Raw genomic sequence first — 20270 nt, 5'->3', positions numbered from 1 at the left:
TACGTAAAAAAAAAAAATCTAATTTGTCAAACTTGGCTTTAATAAATCTATCTGTGCTGATTGTCCTTGATTAACTTATGCATTTCCAAATGTTACTAATTTTATCTCAAATTATGGATTCTAAGAGTTTGCCCGCAACTGATGTTAAACTATAGTTAACCAGCTGAGCTTTCTCTCCCTTTTTGAACAGTGAACCATGCTCCAGAACGTGTCGATGAGCAACACGGGAGCTGAGCTGGTGTACACGTGCATATAATTATACAATATACCTTTTCACTACTTTACGATAACAGTTCATTGTTTGCCTTGACAAATTTAAGTTACCTGTGATTCAGCATAAATTGGCACTACACTGGCAATGTTACTTACAAACCTGTTTTAAATAGGCCAGTGGGATTTGGTTAGCAGAATAAAGTCAAAATGCCACCTCGTTAGCTGGTATAGGCAGTGGATAAATGCCCGATACTAGACTCCCAAAACAAGCACTCTACTCAGAGCTCCAACACAGCAAGCGAGTCCCAGGTGGGTAGAGGAAACGCTTCAAAGATACCCTCAAAGCCTCTTTGAAAAAGTGCAACATCCCACCAACACCTGGGAATCCCTGGCCCAAGACTTTTCAAAATGGAGAAGCATCCAGGAAGGCGCCGAACATCTCGAGTCTCTTCGCCGGGAGCAAGCGGTAGCCAAGCGCAAACAGCGGAAGGAACGCACGGCAATCCAAGCACCCCACCCACCCATCCCTTCCAACACCGTCTGCCCCACCTGTGACAGAGACTGTAGGTCCTGCATTGGACTCATCAGTCACCTGAGAACTCAATAGCGTGGAAGCAAGTCATCCTCGACTCCAAGGGACTGCCTGAGAGAGAGGAGATTAGTGCAGCTTTTTTATGGTGATTGAGTCGAGGTACAATGTTGGGGTAGAGCAGCAGGAGATTTATTGTGCACCCGGCTGTGCTGTAATCGGTGCCCAATATAGAACAGTGTTCCTTTCTCCAGCAATAAGATCATCACCAGTGCAAACTGAATAGAATAAAGTCTAAGTATCAGAATTGCTGATGGTTTATCTTTATACAACAGCTACAAATCAAATTTCTTCAAGCTAATCCATCCGCGCTATCTACCGACAAATATTTTTTCCTGCCCAATTGTCAGCGCTGTAGATTTTTATTTCCTCCTTTGGCGCCAGTTATTCCCCATTATTACCAGCTGCTTTTACAGTGCAAAAACTATTGGAGATCTGATCGTCACTAGAATATGGAAGGCAGCATCACAAACACAACATAGGAGTACAACGGCAATTTTGCAGTTTTCCTTAGCAGCAAAACAGCAAATATAAATAAGTGTTTTTAAAAAAAAGTTTATTGTGACAGTACTTTCACAATAAAAATAAATATACAGTACTTTTTTTGTCCAAATGTAGCAATACTCTATAGAAAGCACTTTGTGTTCTCAATGATTTAGTAAACATTTAAAACGCCAAAACATAATGATTTATTAATATTTATAAAACAAGACTTGAGTTTTCTTAAGCATCATTTAAAAATACACATTCTACAATATGATTCATATATGAAAGTGCAATTAAAAAGTCTCACTACCATAGCACCAACTGATGGATGTATGACAACAGCCAATTACTGGAAATCCTGCCTTCTAGATTACATTAGATCACCAATTAGAAATAATGTTGTAGTTCAGCACAACATATGCTTTAAAAATCACCAGCCAATTTACACTTAAAACAAAACTAGTATGTTACACATGTACATTTTGTCCAAAACATTTGATAATCTGTTGAATAACTGGCAACAAATAACACAAGTACAACTGTGAAAATCGCATTGGTTGCTATTTCAAAAATCTGGGCCAAGTAGTTTTCCATTAAAATACATCATTTCTTTTTAAATGAAAGGCAACCCACAGTTCACAATGTCTTGGAAAAACACAAATGGAGAACATTTTCCCTTACATGCATCACTGCATGTAAAAAATACCGTGACACTTGGTACACGCGAAACATTGGAAAAGATGATTTAATCACAAAACTGTAGTGTTCTTGTCCAAAAGGAAAGAGGCAAAGGGAAAGAGGAGAAAACATTGACTTACACTATGCTTAGGTATTACACAACCATTACAAAACAAGGTTTCCGCTTTTTTGCGGGGGGGGGGGGGTGCTACACAGCCAATTCAAATGACTGCGCATGCGTGTATTTTACCATTAGAACGCGGTTGAGTCAGCTGCGCAGGGCCTCTCAGCAGGGAACATTGGTGATAAACATCTTTCATTACTGGACTTACCGAGATGGATCCCATCACACCATAAGCCAGCAATAACATAAGTGTGAAGAAGATGGTCTGTTTGCCAATTTTAACATTACTAATGTGCATTTGTAGTACAACCTGCACTACATGGTCAACATAGCATCTATTATATAGTTAAAAAAATGCATCTGCTACATGCTTTTATAACAGGATAGAGCAGAAACATATTGAACAGCAAAAATATGCGTTTTTTTTTTAAAAACACAAATGAATCCAATTCATAAAAGTCAACTTCAACTGACAAAATCACTGAACAGATAGAAACCCAGTGAAATTCAGTGTTCACATCTGACTTGACCTGCTTTTTCAGAATCTTTTGTATTCTTCATTCTTCAACTTCTTTATTCTTCATATACAGTACTGTTAACAGAAGGTTTCTGCAAATGGGAGTGTTTCTGTAAAATCACAAATTGTTTGTTACAATTTAAATTCTTTTTATCCAGTAATTTGTACATAACTGTGACATGAATTTGAGCTGCTTATATTTGTCTGGCTTTGATTCAGGAAGCAGGACACATTACAACTTATATTCAAGGAGATCATTGGCACTTTCAGTAAATAGTAAAACATTACAGAAGAAAGTATTGTTACACTTTGGGAAGTACACAGGAAATTCGAGCCAAGTATCATTGCATATTGCAAACATGCTCAACATCATGTACAAGGCTACATGTAAAAGCCTAATCCAGTCAGATTTTAGCATGGTTTATCTAGACTCGCATGCCTGTGGTGTGTACGGTGTAATCAATCCTGACAAGAGCCACAAATTCTCACCTCATGGATGAAATTGAGCCCAGTTTCAAGCAAAGACATGCTAAAGGTTTGTTGACAACTTTCTCTTTTTCCTCCTGTAAAGGAGCTTCCAGCTTCTTATTATGTGCAGCTCAGAGATGCCAGTCTCCCTTTGGTACCTCACACAAACGGCTATTTTTCATGTGTAAGCATTGATAATGAACCCTGGCAGACTACTCAAGCGTAGGGCAAATCATAGCTGAACCCGATCCTCTCCTCACCCGATGTCCATGCATGTGCTTCCAGCAGGGAATTCTAGTAAGCAATAAGGAGCAGGAACCCAGGATTATTTTCCACCTCCCTAACCCAGGGCATTGTAGCCATTTGTACTGGTGCTACTGTGGAGGTCGGGACCGGCTAGGTCCGGAGGTCGGGACCGGCGAGGAGAGGACGGATGAGGCACGGAGGAGTGGGGAGGTGGAGCAGCGTGGACAAGACCAAGAGAAGGCGCAGCATGGGCTAATAGCGAGGCTGTGAGGTCGTGAGGCTCACATTGCATACTGTGAATTCCAGGGTGAGAGGAGTCCTGTGATTAGAAGGAAGAAAGGAGGACAGGAGGAGTATGTTTGAATTTATGTGAATGTATTGGCACATGCGGCGGAACCTGGTCTCCAGTCGTCATGGATCCCCTTGCCAGTAAACCAAGACCTTGCTCAGTCAAGCCCGTGAGGTGGTTGGTGTGCAACGGTCACCCCACGTTAAAATAATTCACGCACAGGCCTCTTCCACCATTTAAAATGAGTTCATCAGTCACCCTGAGAATGCATACTGAAAATGTATATTGAATGTATACAGACATTGAATTTGAGAATGTGGGAAAATATAGAGACAGTAAAAAGTTAACAAAGGATTCATGGAGGAATAGCCATAAAAATCTCAGACTGGAGACTGCAAATGATATAATATTGACACAGCTTACAAACTAACTTCAAGGTCTTATTAGATCATACCACTAACATGAAACATCAACAGAAGAAGAATAATGGCTCTTTGTGTAAAAACAGACCATACTGAAGTCGGCTCATGAGTGAACAAAGGGAAGAAGGGATCAAAGGGGATAGGCTGAACTAGGATGTCACTCTAATTGTATCTTGTTATCTTATACCGAAAATGTATAACCGTTGTGCCTTTACAATGTAACGTCACTTTGTCCATAGGAAGTGGGTGCGCTCTATCAAGAGAGCATTCCTTCTGTCTGATAAAGTCCCGGCCGGTATATCTTTACAATAAAGCCTGCTCTGTTATAAGCAGTAACGGTATTCGACTCAGTGAATTCGCTGAACCAATTGAGGGAAAAGAATCCACATTTTACAACCCGAGTACTCATTTTTAGTGTGGAAGCAAGTCCTCCTCGACCCCGAGGGACTGACCATGATGATGATGTTGGTGCTACTGTCACCACAATTAAGATCAGCTAACCCAGCACAGGCCATGGTTTGAATCTGGGACCTTCATGATCTGTGTGGATCAGTTATTCACCAGTAGAGCCATCAGGAGAAAGAAAGAAATTAAGAAAGACTTGGATTTATATGGCGCCTTTTATGACCACCGGATGTCTCAAGGTGCTTTACAGCAATGGAATACTTTGAGTGTAGTCACTGCTGTAATGTTGGTAATGTGGCAGCCAATTTGCGCACAAGCAAACTCCCACAAACAGCAATGTGATAATGACCAGATAATCGATATTTTTTGTTATGTTGAGTGAGGGACAATTATTGGCCAGGACACGGAGGATAACTCCCCTGTTCTTCAAAATAGTGACATGGGATCTTTTACCTCCACTTAAGAGAGCAGACAGGTTTAACGTCTCTTCCGAAAGACAGAGAGGTGATAAGGTCAAGTTTAAAGGCTAAGAAACCACTGATTCAGAAATAAATAAAATTATTTTTTGATCATTAACATTTTTTAGTATTTATTCTATAACTTAAAAAAATGACAATTCCAACACTAGCACGTCAGTAGCAGGTCTCACTTGCTCACAGTGACACTACAGAATATAACCAGCATTTTAAGACATCTCCACATTGTAGGTTTGCCAAATATTTGTAATCTGCCTCACTTAGCCCTTCAAGTCTAGGCTTTGATACAAATCAAAGATTTAAGATTTGCACGTAGCTGAATGTCTCGAGGGCTATTATCCTTTTTGCTAGAAAGGCAGGTGCCCAGTCAAGCCTGACTTCCCTTATGTAAGCATTCTTCTGAATTTGTTGAAATATATCACTAACACATAGTAACAGAACAACATATATAAACCATGCCATCTAAAATGATTGGGTAGTTAAAATAGTGTTCAGTATCAACACTCTTCTTCATTGGACTTAAAGATTTAAGATTTGAGAAAGCAGCTGCTAAAAATAAGATTATCCTACCCCACTCCCATTGGTCAATTTTGTGGTAGCTATTACAATGCATCAAATCTACACTGGATATGGTGCTTAATAATCTGCAATATACAAGAATAAGGGAACAGATTAATAACCATAAATACAATTGATTAGCAAACTTCAAAAAGACTGAAAGGAAACCCAGAAATGGAGCTATCTGGAGCCAAATATCCTTACCATTCCGTACACATCACACAGACAACAAAAACTGCCTTCTCCAGGCATCAAGGTAGTTTCAGCTCCTATAAACCTGGCACTTAATCTGGGGGAACCAGCAGACTTTTCCCACACTTGCAGAGTCAGTCGTGCCTTGCTACGTGTATTTTTTTCCTCTCCCTCCACTACAACATTGACTGAACCACGGCAGAGGGGGGAAACAGAAACCGACTCAATATAGTAAGAGGCCACAGTAGGCATACATGAGTAGACCAGACCTACTCGCTCTCTACTCTCCCTTCCCTGCAAGCAGAAAGTGTTTAGCTTCTGCTTGTTGGTTCCTCCCGGATCAAGATCAGGAGTTCACCAGATAGGAAACTGGGGCCCACACTGGGCTAAGATATTGCCCAACCCGATGAAAGGACATCGACCGGAAATGTTAACTGTTTCTCTCTCCACAGTTGCTGCCTGACCCGCTGAGTATTTCCAGCATTCTGCTTTTATTTAAGATATTGCATTTGTCAATTACTATTTTCAGGATTCCCTTTTAATTCAAGATATCTTAATCTAATCCAGCAAGTTATTTTTTCAAGCAAAACACGCAAACTCCTTTTTTGCTGCAGTAGGCCATCCTACAGTATCTGCCATAGTTAGACTTGTTGTTGGACGTTTAGATTTTTACATTTTTGACGTGGCAAGTTGTTGTAAGTGCAAGCTGATAATGTCGCAGCGAGAGTACTAAGTGTGAGGAGCTCATGGACTTCTTTGTCTCCAAGATTGAGACCATCTGTTCAGCTGCCTCTGCCACTTCCCTTCCTTCCCCTCGCCCACCAGGCCAAAATTCCTCTGAGGATCCCCGCTGCCCCATTCCTGACCTCACATCTTTCTCCAGTTTCTCTCCGATCTCCCCTCATGACCTCTACGAGCTCATCTTGACCATGAGACACACTTCCTGCTCGCTCGACCCTATTACCATCAAACTGCTGACCACCCAACTTCCTTTTCTGGCTCGTATGTTAGCTGGCATTGTTAATGGTTCTCTCTCCTCAGGTACTGTCCCCCTCTCCCTCAAATCTGCCTTCATCACATCTCTCCTAAAAAAAACAATCCTTGACCCCTCATCCTTGCAAACTACCACCCCATCTCCAACCTCCCTTTCCTCTCCAAAGTCCATGAACGCATTGTCGCCTCCTTGCCCGTCTTTCCCACAACTCCATGTTTGAATCCCTCCATTCAGGTTTCTGCCTCTGCCACAGTACCGAAACAGCTCTCGTCAAAGTCACAAATGATATCCTTTGTGACGGTGACAAAGGCAAACTATTCCTCCTCATCCTTCTTGACTTGGCTGCAGCCTTTGACATGGCTGACCACTCCATTCTCCTCCAACGTCTTTCCACCGTCATCCAGCTGGGTGAGACTGCACTTGCCTGGTTCCATTCTTATCTATCTAATCGTAGCTAAAGAATCACCTGCAACGGCGTCTCTTCCCGCTCCTGTATCGTTATCTCTAGGGTCCCCAACGATCTATCCTTGGCCCCCTATCTACATGTTGCCCCTTTTCGACATCAACCAAAAACACAGCTTCAGTTTCCACATGTACGCTGATGACACCCAGCTCTACCTCAATACCACTTCTCTTGACTCCTCCTCGATTTCTAAACTGTCAGACTGCTTGTCCGACATCCAGTTCTGGATGAGCAGAAATATTCTCCAATTAAATATTGGGAAGACCAAAGCCATTATTTTCCGTCCCGCCACAAACTCTGTTCCCTAGCCACTGACTCCCTCCATCTCCCAAACATCTGTGTAGGCTGAACCACACTGTTCGCAACCTTGGTGTCATATCTGACCACTCCCCACCGAGATATCTGCGCTCCTGAATCACATGAATCACTGAAAGTTAACATGCAGGTGCAGCAAGCAATTAAGAAAGCAAATGGCATGTTGGCCTTTATTACAAGAGGATTTTAATATAAGAGTAAAGATGTCTTACTGCAATTATATAGGGACCTGGTGAGACCACACCTGGAGTATTATGTGTAGTTCTGGTCTCCTTACCCAAGGAAGGATATACTTCCCAAAGAGAGAGTGCTAGGAAGGTTCAACAGACTGATTCCAGGGTTGGGGGGATTGTCCTATGTAGAGAGATTGAGTAGACTAGGCCTATATTCTCTAGAGTTTAGAAGAATGAGAGGTGATCTCATTTGAAACATACAACATTTTTAAAGGGCTTGACAGGGTAGCTGCAGGGAGGATATTTTCCCTGGATGGGGAGTATAGAACCAGGGGTCACAGTCACAGAATAAGGGGTCTGCCATTTAGGACTGAATTGAGGAGAAACTTCTTCACTCAGAGGGTGGTGAATCTTTGGAATTGAGGGCTGTGGATGCTCAGTTGTTGAGTATATTCCAGACAGTGATCGATAGATTTTTGAATATTAAGGGAATCAAGGGATATGGGGATAGTGCAGGAAAGTGGAGTTGAGGTAGTAGATCAGCCATGATCTTATTGAATGGCGGAGCAGGCTCGAGGGGCCAAATGGCCTATTCCTACTCCTAATTCTTATGTTCTAATTCTGCATTCTTGAGCATTCCTGATTATAATCATTCAACCATTGGTGGCTGTGCCTTCTGTTGCCTAGGCCCTAAGCTCTGGAATTCCCGCCTAAAGCTCTCCGCCTCTCTACCTCCATATCCTCCTTTAAGACACTCCTTAAAACCTACCTCTTTGACCAAGCCATTGGTCACCTGCCCTAATTTCACCTGATGTGGCTCGGTGTCAAATATTTTGTCTCATAATACTTCTGTGAAGTGCCTTGGGGTATTTTACTACGTTATAGGCGCTATATAAATACAAGCTGTTGTTGCTGTTGAGAGAAATAGGGCACCTGGGACTGTAGTGAACAGGGCATGCAAGTGTGCATCTCCCCAGCCAATCAGGTAGAAGGATTGTGAAATTAACTGCGCAAGCTCCGAGAAGGAAATATACATTATAATAGGCATCAAATCAGGTACAGAAAGAGAAACAGAGAAGGGAAAGAAAGATTGGTTGAGAGAGAAAAGAGACAGTATGGAAAAGTTAAAAAAAATTAAAATTTTCCAACAATTAATACCTGTAATAATTAATTTTCAGTGCCAGAGGTTGATTGGCAGTAATTAACACTTACCACATCGTTAAAAAGATTCTTAGATTTGAAATTACAAGACTTAACTTTCTGTGGCAAGCTCAGTTCGTATCTACTGCGCAGGGTGACTTGGACAGGTTAGGTGAGTGGGCAAATGCATGGCAGATGCAGTATAATGTAGATAAATGTGAGGTTATCCACTTTGGGGCAAAAACAGAGAGGCAGAATATTATCTGAATGGTGATAGATTAGGAAAAAGGGAGGTGCAACAAGACCTGAGTGTCATTATACATCAGTCATTGAAAGATGGCATGCAGGTACAGCAGGCGGTAAAGGCGGCAAATGGCATGTTGGCCATCATAGCGAGAGGATTTGAGTATAGGAGCAGGGAGGTCTTACTACAGTTGTACAGGGCCTTGGTGAGGCCACACCTTGAATAGTGTGTACAGTTTTGGTCCCCTAATCTGAGGAAGGACATTCTTGCTATAGAGGGAGTGCAGCGAAGGTTCACCAGACCGATTCCAGGGATGGCAGGACTGACATATGAAGAAAGATTGGATTGACTAGGCTTATATCCACTGGAATTTAGAAGAGTGAGAGGGGATCTCATAGAAACATGTAAAATTCTGACGGGATTGGACAGGTTAGATGCAGGAAAAATGTTCCCGTTGTTGGGGAAGTCCAGAACCAGGGGTCACAGTCTAAGGATAAGGGGTAAGCCATTTAGGACCGAGATGAGGAGAAACTTCTTCACTCAAAGAATTGTGAATGTGTGGAATTCTCTACCACAGAAAGTTGTTGAGGCCAGTTCGTTAGATATATTCAAAAAGGAGTTAGATGTGGCCCTTCCAGCTAAAGGGATCAAAGGATATGGAGAGAAAGCAGAAATGGGATACTGAAGTTGCATGATCAGCCATGATCATATTGAATGGCGGTGCAGGCTCGAAGGGCCTATTCCTGCACCTATTTTCTATATTTCTATGTTTCAAATAAGGCAACTTCACGCCATTCAACTGTGAGGCAGACAGAGAGATGCAAAATAAGACTTCATCAAAATTAAACATGGATAAAACATTGTAATCCATTGGCATTGGCTTGTTATTGTCTTGTAATGCACTCCAGTCCATGCATTCCTCTGCATACAATCTACTACAGTGAACCATGACTCTTGTGGCATTGTACTACAGTAAAAGCCAACTATTTCTCAGGGTGACTGTGCAACTACGATCAGGTTCTATTCTCCAGTGAAAACTCGTCTCTTTTATTGTCTAGTTATGCTACTCATTTTGCACTGAGGAAAGAGGTTTTGGCTTGGTATCTATTCAAACTGTAGCATTGTAATGTAAAGTTGCCCAAACTAAATTTTGACAAGGAGGTAGTATCATTTCATTTTGACTACTCACAGGCTGCAGTATGCCTGCAAACATAAATCAATGATAACCAATGTAGATTTCTAAGTTATCAATTGTATTAAAATGCTTTGGAAAAATATTCACCTTTACTTCATGAGTGTATCCCGAGATAGGCACTGTTTCGGCCGAATGCAATTTCCTAAGTCATAAAACAAAGATTTTATGTTAGATTTGTCCTGACTGCCAGTACATTTTTCTTATCAGCTATGCAAAAAAAAAAGCTGAAAGGTCATTTGTGAAAACATGTACCAGAGATACTTGGTTTTACTGCCTGACTCATGAAAACTAAAATAAAATGCCTGTGATTTATGGATTTAAAATAAGCTAACATTGACATCAAAACCACAGTTGGAAAAGCTGCAGACTACACTGTTGGAACACTATTACTTGCTAAACTAGCGCACAACTTCTGTCCCAAGGTGCTTCATGGGAGTGTTAGCAAACAAAATTTGACACCGAGCTACATGAGATATTAGGACCGATGAGAGGTAGGTTTTAAGGAGGGCCCTAAAGGAGGAGAGAGAGGTACAGAGGCCGAGAAGTTTAGGGAGGGAATTCCAGAGCTTGGGGCCTTGGCAGCTAAATACATGGAGGTGGAGCAATGAAAAGGGGGGATGCGCAAGAGGCTAGAATTGCAGGAACGCAGATATCTCAGAGGGTTGCAGGGCTGGAGGTGGTTAGAGACCCAGAATTAATGCCGTTTACAGATATATTTTTCAGCAGGTAGAAGTTTTGGGCATTCCATTACCAGCGTTCATGGAACCAGAGTGGAACAAATGCCTTCAAGAAAGGATTGAAGAAAACGGGATATTAAAAAGAAGTGATAACTTGCATAAGACTTTTGGCAATGCACTAATAATTTAAGGACCCGGCCTGGTTTCCCAACTAATATTCAAGGAAGAGAGTAATGTTCATGAAGCATTAATACACTGCAATGTAACCAGTACTATGTGCCAGACCACAGGTATGACACACATTACCCAGCTGCAACTCCAGAGCCTCGCATGTAACAGCATGTCATGTAACAAACAAAATATGAAATTGCGATTGCTCTTTCAAAAGGAAAGACGACACACCAGGATCATTCATTGTGCGCACATTGAAAGTGCACAGACATCTCCAACTTGGAGGCACTTAACACCTTTTCTACTAATCCTGTGGGTGATGATTTTAGATGATGTTGCTGTTGCCACCTGGACACCTCTGACCAGCAGGGTACTGGAAGATGCTTCCCCCTTGCTGCAGTCAACTTATCACTTGGGGTCAGCAGGGCATCCAAGGTACGCCCTTTGGTGATCGCATGACAGGCGATGCAGAATAATGCACCAATTAATTAGGTAACATTGCTACATACAATTGTCTCAGAATAAGGGGTCGCCTATTTAAAAACTGAGATGAGGAGGAATTTCTTCTCTGAGGGCTGTGAATCTGTGGAATTCTCTGCCCGAGAGAGCTGTGGAGGCTGAGTCATTGAATATATTTAAGGCGGAGATAGACAGATTTTTGAGCGATAAGGAAATAAAAGGTTATGGGGAGCGGGCAGGGAAGTGGAGCTGAGGCCATGATCTTATTAAATAGCGGAGGAGGATCGAGGGGCCAAACGGCCTACTCCTGCTCCTATTTCTTATGTTCTTACAATATTCTTTTCGGACTTGAGGGTAAATGCAGGGAGGATGTTTCCTCTGGCTGGGGAGTCTAGAACCAGGGTTCACAGTCTCAGAATAAGGGGTCTGCCATTTAGGACTGAGATGAGGAGAAACTTCTTCACTCAGAGGGTGGTGGATCTTTGGAATTCTCTATCCTAGAGGGCTGTGGAGGCTCAGTTGTTCAGTATATTCAAGACAGAGATCGATAGATTTTTAGATATTAAGGGAATCAAGGGATATGGGGATAGTGCAGGGAAGTGGAGTTGAGGTGGAAGATCAGACATAATCTTATTGAATGGCAGAGCAGGCTCGAGGGGCCAAATGGCCTACTCCTGCTCCTAATTCTTACATTCAGAATATATTCTAGCTCCCAAGAAAATCTCACCCATATAATACCTACATCACTCCAATTCCCCTGAATGAATTGGAGACTTGCACTTGCAAGCAGGCAGGGCAAACAATGATGCAGAACAGCAGTGGTGTGTTCACCCCATCCGCCGCATTTGGTGGTGTGACCATGCAACCGAAAGCAAGTTACAAAGATGATCGCCTGACCTCGGTCACCATTGCCAAAAGAAGTTTGTTACTGTTTGGGCATGTGGCCCGCCTTGACCAATCACACGATATATCCAGGAGACTCGGGCCCTTCCTCCGAAGACCTGGAGACAGCCTTTTGGATGGCCTAGAAGCACCTGGCTCTCAACCGTTACAGGTGACCTCTGGTCCCAGAGTACAGGGATCTTCTCTGCTGTGGGGAAAACCAAGGACCACGAGAGATGGAGATGTATGATCCATCCAGCAACGCCCAAAGCATCATGCTACAATGTTGACAGTAGGGGAAAATTAAACTCAAGATGGATACTGTCAGGAGTAGTACAGAAAGGCTGTGCTAAAGAATACATTGTATAGTAAATGCTCCATTTTGTAATAGATAATTTCTCCAGAAATCTGCCCAGTAGCAGGAATTTGGAACATGTCTAAACAAGTCCAGCCCGATGTTCCTTTTTCCTGTAGCTGGTACAAACTGGATTCGTCGGTTCTTGGTGAAGTTTTGGTAACACAGCTGTTTTTACCTTTCTCCGAACCTGATCATGCAGGGGAGTTGTCTAAAGCTCTCATATTTAGTCACGCACGAAGCCCGTGCTCTATCAGTGGGACCATCAGCAATAAGCGAGCTGAAGGCCATTGGCACCTCATCTAACTGGTACTAATTGGAACCAACAGAGATGACTATTCGCTCGAATGCCGAGCTAATACAAACTGAGGGTAAAGGTCAGAGGATGCAAAACATGAGTTAATAAGTCCACAGCTAGGGAATATAAGGCGAGACAGTGTAATGCGATGTCAGGAATTCAAGGGCGGATCACTATTGTGATTGTAACGCGAGATCTTCCACAACTATCATATTATCGCAAGTGTCATTCCCTTCAATAAACTTGAAAACCTTGGGCCCAAAATTGGTGGCCTTACTGCCCACTGCTGTCGAGTTTTTTTCAGCGGTCTCCCCTCGCTGCCATTTTCGTGGAGGCCTCCCACCTACGGGAGAGGAGGATCGCTGGGAACCGCCCGCTGACGGCCGCTGGCGAGCAAGTCACGCAAGTGTCCTCTCGCCCGCCAAGCTGCCAGATTGGTGCGGGCGGGAGTCGGCGGTAGCAGTGGGAAGGACCGCTGTATGGAGACAGGTCTCACCCTAACGGTAAGTGTGAAGACCTGCAATAAAAGGTTAGTAAACTTCTTTTAATTTTTTTTTTTCAGCGATTTGTTAGTATGGAGTCCCCTGAAGGTGTTCCAGTGGTTTTTTTGTGAAAATTTTTAATGTTCCCCCTCAATCCTCGGCGGCAATTTGGCGAGGATTGCATTTGCCACCGAGATTGGGAGCTCCTGCTCTCTGCTGCCTAGATTGACGGCGTAAGTCGTTATTTTGCCACCAGGCGGTACTGCCATATCTTTTAGAGGAATCTCCCTGGCAAAGTACCGCTCGGTCTCTCGGCGGTCCTTGGCTTTCACCAAGTTCGGGCCCCTTGGCACTGGTGTGTTGGACTTTCATTCTTGGTACATAAAGGCACAGGCTACAGGCTTTGGCTATCCTAACAATACCTTCAGGGGGTGTTCATATGGAACAAAGGAATGGAAGGTCATTTAGTGGTTGAAAGGTAACCCTATGATTTACAGTCAAACTGTCCACTTTTACATATGTGGCAGTAAAAAAAAAAATTATTTTCACTGAACATAAACTGCTTTAATGCAGGAATTTCAAAATTTGGTTCATGTTCTAATGGGGTATGGTAGTGTTGTGGTTATATTATTGGACCAATAATTCAGAGGTTTGGACTAATGAGTTCAAATCATACCATGGGAGTTTGAGAATTGGAATTCAGGTTAAAAAAATGTTTTAAAGCTGGTATCATTAAAAGTGAACATGAAGGTGTTTTTTTTTGTCTTATACACTCCTGTGAAGCACCTTGGGATGTTTTACTACGTTAAAGGTGCTATATAAATAAAAGTTGTTGTTGATTGATGTAAAAACCCAACTGGTGTAATAATGTCCTTTCGGGAAGAAAACCTGCCCTCCTAACCTGGTCTGGCCTACATGTGACAGCTTTGCCCGAAACACCCACAGCCTGAAAATGAATACTAAGAGAACTGTTCATCAATGTAATTTCTAACTTACCATTATCCATTATTTGAATGTGGAACTGAAAGAGCATTGGAACCATTTTTAAACTTTCCAGTTGTGCATCCAATGATGCACCATAGGCTTTCAAGTTTGCAAGGTCAGTTTCCAACTTTATCTTCCGATTCTGAGAAAGAAAACATTTGCAATTTTTAAATTGATGTTTCTGATAAATCATGGAACAGCCCCGAGATTTGACCTACTAGCACCTTCTCAAAGACAGCATCATGAATTTTACATCAAATATTAAACATCCAGCATACAGTGCACAGCCAATGCATTTATGCATTTTTGAAGAATACATGAGCAAAGAATGCATCATTCAAGAATGTAAATGAAGCACAAATTGAACATTGAAAGAATATAAATTACCTTCAAACCTTCCAACTGTTTGTTTAAATTTTCATGCTCATCTTGTGCATGCTCCAAAGATTTTGCAAGTTCACCAAGTTCAAACTCTCTCACTAGGAATCAAACAAAACTGACTGTGATTGTCTTTTTGTATTATATTCCCATGTCTTACTCATGCCTGCACTCGCAACTCTGCTGCCGATTCGGACTCCTGGAATGATTGCAAATACTTTTCCAAAGACCATGGGGGGAAAAAAAACAGATTAATGAATGATAACCACGGATTTGTTAAAGGCAAGTCGTGTCCCACAAACTTAATTAAGTCCTTCGATGGAATAACGGAGAGGGTTCATTGAATCTTACGAGCACAGAAGGAGGCCATTCGGCCCATCATGCCTATGTGGCTCTTCGATAGAGCTATCTAATTAGTCTCCCTGCTCTTCCCCAATAACCTGGCAAATTTTGATGAAGTTAGTGCAGATGAAGTTAGTGCAGCTGATGTTGTAGACTTCAAAAATAAAATTTGAATAAGTGTCACATAATAGACTTGTTAGCAAAATTGAAACCCATGCGATTAAAGGAACAATGGCAGCATGGATACAGAATTGGCTAAGAGACAGAAAGCTGAGTTTTGAAGAAATTCATGGTCTGTGAATGATATTGCTGCCCATTAATTTAAATGGTCTGAAAATCAGTTGCAGCACACCCCCCGATTTCTGCCGTGTATTCTTGGTGGGCACTGCTGTCCGCTGGCAACGCAAAGTAAAACAATTACCCCATGAAGTTTATTTAGGAGCACTAGCTTCAGCAATGCACCATTGAATAAAAAGGCCTTAATACACGCTGCTTTCTCAACTCATAACAGGGAAAGAGGTGTTCTGGTTGATATATGTAACTTCATCACAAACCTGTTACTTTTAGAGGTATTTATGACTTTATATATGACTACACATAGCAACCAGACCAATTATTCTTCCAGAATATGCTATTGCTCACTGTTTGACAAATTCAGTTGCCATATGTGAGCAAAGAGATCCTATCAATAAATTGAGAGATTCATATCAGAATAAATTACTGGTCGCGATCAAGATGTTTTCAGGTCACAAACTGACTTGCATACGTGAAATAGAGATAGCTGTCAAGATGCTTTATTTAAGACACGACACACATCCATTGCACTGGAGTTTAGAAGAATGAGAAGCAATCTCATTGAAGCATACAAGATTCTGAGGGGAATTGACAGGGTAGATGCTGCGAAGATGTTTGCCCTGGCTGGAGAGTCTAGAACTGGGGGGCATAGTCTCAGGATAAGATGTCAGCCTTTTAAGACCGGGATGAGAAGGAATTTCTTCATTGTGAATCTTTGGAATTCTCGGCCCCAAAGTGCTGTGGATGCTCAGTTGTTGAGTATTTTCAAGGCTGAGATAGATTGATTTTTGGACTCGAGGAATTAAGGGATATGGGGATAGGGCAGGAAAGTGGAGTTAAGGTCGAAGATGGAGGAACAGGCTCGAGGGGTGTATGGCCTACTCCTGCTCCTAATTCTTATGTTCTTATGTTCATTCAATGTACACACACGGGTCCTTTAATATAAAAGGATCTTACTATTAGTAAAAGAAAAAAGGAAAAAAGGAAAGACTTGCATTTCACAACCTCAGGTCATCCTAAAGCGCTTTACAGCCAATGAAGTACTTTTGAAGTGGAGTCACTGTTGTAATGGAGGAAACATGGCAGCCAATTTGCACACAGGTAGATGCCACAAGGAACAATGTGATAATGGTCAACTGTAGGTGTTGGCTGAGGGATAAATATTGGCCAGGACACCGGAGAGAACTCCTCTGCTTTTCTGACATAGTGTCATGGGATCTTTTACAACCAAAAGGGCAGACGGGGCCTCGGTTTAACGTCTCATCCGAAAAACGGCACCTCCGACAGTGTAGCACTCCTTCAATACTGAACTGCAGTGTCAGCTTACATTTTGTGCTCAGGTCCCTGGAGTAGGACTTGAACCCACAACCTTGTGACTCAGAGGCACATACACTGAGCCACAGCTGACACTGGTAGTATTTAAAACATGCCAGTTTCCACATTAAGGAGGCTCGGTTTCTGACATTGTTGAACATGATCAAAAAATGCAATCGAGAGAGAAGACTGGTTAACATTTTGGATGTAGACCTTTGTCGGTTTTAATCTGTAACTTAAATATTATCGCGTCCTTTCTTTAAGATGCTAACGTGCTGTGTATTTCCAACATTTTGTTTAACTTCAGATTTGCAGTTTTTATTTCTATTTGTGATAGCCAATAAAAATTGCTTTTACATTTGTTTTTAAATAATGCTGATAAAGGAGGAATGCCAGTGCTTGGAACAGCAACACATTTCCAATTCAGGCACCATGTATCAGCACTATGTACACCACATAAAAAACAGAATAAAGTCTTTACCACTCTGCCCTAATTCAAGTGCTTGAAACCTAACAGAGAACATTTCCTGTCACCCAATGTGAACTTTTACCACACCAGCCAAATTAATGCCAACTGTGCCAAACTATGGGCAGTTTATCTTAGCAGATGCACCTACAAGAACCTCGGTCAAGATTGCCCAAATATATTTCAACTAGGACCCTTTCAGCAAACAGCGGGAGGACATTCACTCCATTATTCTAAGCTAGATTCATAAAAGATCCATGAGGTGGCACCGTCCTGCTTTAACAGAGTTTAAAATAATAGTTGTGAATAAAAGCAGATTCTCTCAGCTGCAAATTTGGAGGAAAAAAAATTCCACACACAAAATAAAAATAGTTTTACTTACATTTTACCTGCTTGAAAATATATTCCTCCAGGAGACTTAGGTTAAGTGATGCATAGTTATGCTTCGAGGCCAGGCCACGTAATTGGGACAACTCTGCCGTGTCTGCATCATCTACTGCGTCCTCATCACCCTGCTGCTGCACTTGCTGCTGTTTCGAGAGCTCAGCTGCCTCTTTCTCAAAGTCTCCTGTTTGAATTCAAAGTCATAGTTTTTACATCTGTACACGTTTGGGAGGGGGGCGGGGGTGTGGGGGATTGTTGCATATCATTTGCTGCCTAATCAAATTAAGATGGTGGCAACATGATTTGGAAGTCTGAGCATTCTGCTAATGCAGCATTAATGTCTCAAAACACTTTGCAATTACACTAAAGGCTGGATTTTTGGTCTTCTGTGGCCACTGTTAGCAACCCGGAGGAACGGCAATGGCGGCGATCAGCATTTCCGGGGTGGGCGGCCAGCTTCCAGCGCCCTGCCGGGACATTCGGTGCTGGTTTTGATGGGGCGTGGAGCGTTACCACCCGGAAGAAGCGAGCTGGTGTTCAACGTCCCTGGTTACAACACTAGCTCGATTTTTGGCTGCCGCCCGATCCGTAGCGCTCCATAAAGCGCCGTGCTGGGACCACCTGTGAAAGCTGGCGGTCCGAGCTGTAGCGGCTGCAGTGAGGTAAATAATGTCGACCTCAGGTAAGTGTGATGGTTTTTTTTGCGATTTATGTTGTGGTGGTGAGAGTTATTTATTGGAAATGGTTATTTTCAGGTAATTCCCCCCCCCCCCTCCCACCTCCCTCCCCCAGCCCAGGCCTCTCAGAGCGTTCCGAGGCTGGCTGTTTAGCTGGGGATTTTCACTTGCTCAGCCGGCCTAACGTCCTAAAAGAGGTGTGCAACGTCGCCATTAGCGCTCCACCCCACACTCAGGGCCCAGCTGAAGAATTTTGCTGACTGAGGCGCAAACTGACCCTGGGCACAAACTTTACCGCCCCGTCGCCATTACCGCCCCAAAATGAGCAGAACCGAAAATCCAGCCCTAAAGTTGTAGTGTAACTCTGGAGTTGGAGCCTAACCAGAGTCCAGAGAGATGTGGTATGAGGCATTCTGGAGGAGGAGGTCTCAACTTGCTTGAGCTTGACACGTATGGTATACAAATCAAGTGTGGTGTTGAAGAGAATTTGAAAAGTGCCATGGGGATCCTTGTACGACCGAGGACTTCTGAAAACCGCCATGGTGAGTTAATGGAAGTTTGAATGCATTTAAATTTAAATGCATTAAACTCCTAACATTTAAATTTAAATGCATTGGAAGAGTTCTCGCCTCGATAGGAGAACTGCAATTCAAGCCGGGTGGTATAAATATGGTACTGCCTTGCTCGAACCAATACTGCAGCTACCACTGTCCAGTCAATGCAGTAGAAATGCAGCAATACAATGAAAATAGAGTATGATGCAAGGCATAAACTGAAGTGTTTTTAAAAATTTGACTTTGTTCTAACAGGGGTCGGCAAGGGAGGGGAAGGTAGAAGAATTAGATTAACAAGCTATTACTACTTTGTCTTGATAAAGTTTCTGTGCATAGATAACAATGCATGTACAATCAAACAAGTAATAATACTGCACTAGTTCTGATGAAAGGTCATCGACCTGAACCGTTAACGGTTTTTCTCTCTCTCTCTCTCCACAGATGCTGCCTGATCTGCTGAGTATTTCCAGAAGTTTGTTTTTATTTCAGGTTTCCAGCATCAGCAGTATTTTGCTTTTGTAATAATATTGTCGCGTCTGTACACAAATAGATTTGTATGCCACCAATAGTAATGCAATTATGCTCTTGAACCACAGCTACATTATTAATGTTGTGTTAAAACAAAAAAAAACTGTCATTGTGACACGACCCACAATTGAGCATCCCAAACCCTCCAAATCTTAAACTGTCCAGTTGCTTTCCATGTTTCCCACTTTCTTATATCCAGTCCGTGCCGCACCCCACCCACCCCCACCACCCCGCCCTGACCCGACCCCCAACATGATCTCTGAGTTCCTTCTTTTTCCTTTGAAACCTGAAGGCTTCCATTGTACATTGATCCCACAGTGGTGTGAATTAGTAACACCATTGAAATAAAACACCTGATGATCAGAAACGCTCTGCATTGCTGCAGGGAGCTGTCAGAAAATGTTAAAACTGAAGCCTTGTTATAAGAACAGCCTGGTTTATTTCCAAGATACAAGATCTCACTTGTGTCATAACGTGAGAATAGAAACACCCAAGAAAAGAAGGTTTGAGCACCCCGGTGGTTCAGTGGTTAAATGTACGAGATGGTGTGCTATTCAGTCATGATAGATAATGAAGGTCCCAGGTATGATCCCTTATTTAGACTCAGTTAGCTGATCTTATTTGGGGTGACAGTTGGGGCACACAATTGACCTCAAGAACCCTTAACTGGGAGAAGTTGAAAAGAGGGAGGAAATAAGCCGGGGTTCCCACTCGTTATTACCACTGACTCTCTCAAGTGTCTACATGGCCATTGGGTGATAACAGGATCATGCTTAGCGATGGTGCCATCCACTTTACCCCTCACGGTAAATATCCTATGCAGTTTCACATGTGAAGA

The 20270-nt window shown here is 42.5% G+C and overlaps 1 protein-coding gene across 3 annotated transcripts in view; it reads right to left on the bottom strand.

The window, feature by feature from the left end:
• Window positions 1-1413: 1413 nt before the first annotated feature.
• The window catches only part of LOC139234848 (high mobility group protein 20A-like), a 61048-nt gene continuing 42191 nt past the window's right edge, over window positions 1414-20270 (bottom strand). Inside the window, exons 9-13 of one of the 3 annotated variants that reach the window (XM_070865605.1) lie at window positions 17672-17857; window positions 14883-14974; window positions 14508-14637; window positions 10275-10329; window positions 1414-2717 (exon numbers count right to left, since the gene is read on the bottom strand). In XM_070865605.1, coding sequence (XP_070721706.1) covers window positions 10277-10329; window positions 14508-14637; window positions 14883-14974; window positions 17672-17857 — 461 coding nt within the window. In that variant the 3' untranslated portion in view covers window positions 1414-2717; window positions 10275-10276. Of the gene's footprint in view, window positions 2718-5496; window positions 5558-10274; window positions 10330-14507; window positions 14638-14882; window positions 14975-17671; window positions 17858-20270 lie in introns of those variants that run through there. The other 2 variants (XM_070865615.1, XM_070865625.1) reach the window with 2 other exon arrangements.

Source organism: Pristiophorus japonicus, chromosome 2 (genome assembly GCF_044704955.1).
Source record: "Pristiophorus japonicus isolate sPriJap1 chromosome 2, sPriJap1.hap1, whole genome shotgun sequence".
Classification (NCBI taxonomy): Eukaryota; Metazoa; Chordata; class Chondrichthyes; family Pristiophoridae; genus Pristiophorus; species Pristiophorus japonicus.
Note: the sequence above shows the minus strand (reverse complement) of the source record. Positions and strands in the feature narration are given on the sequence as shown.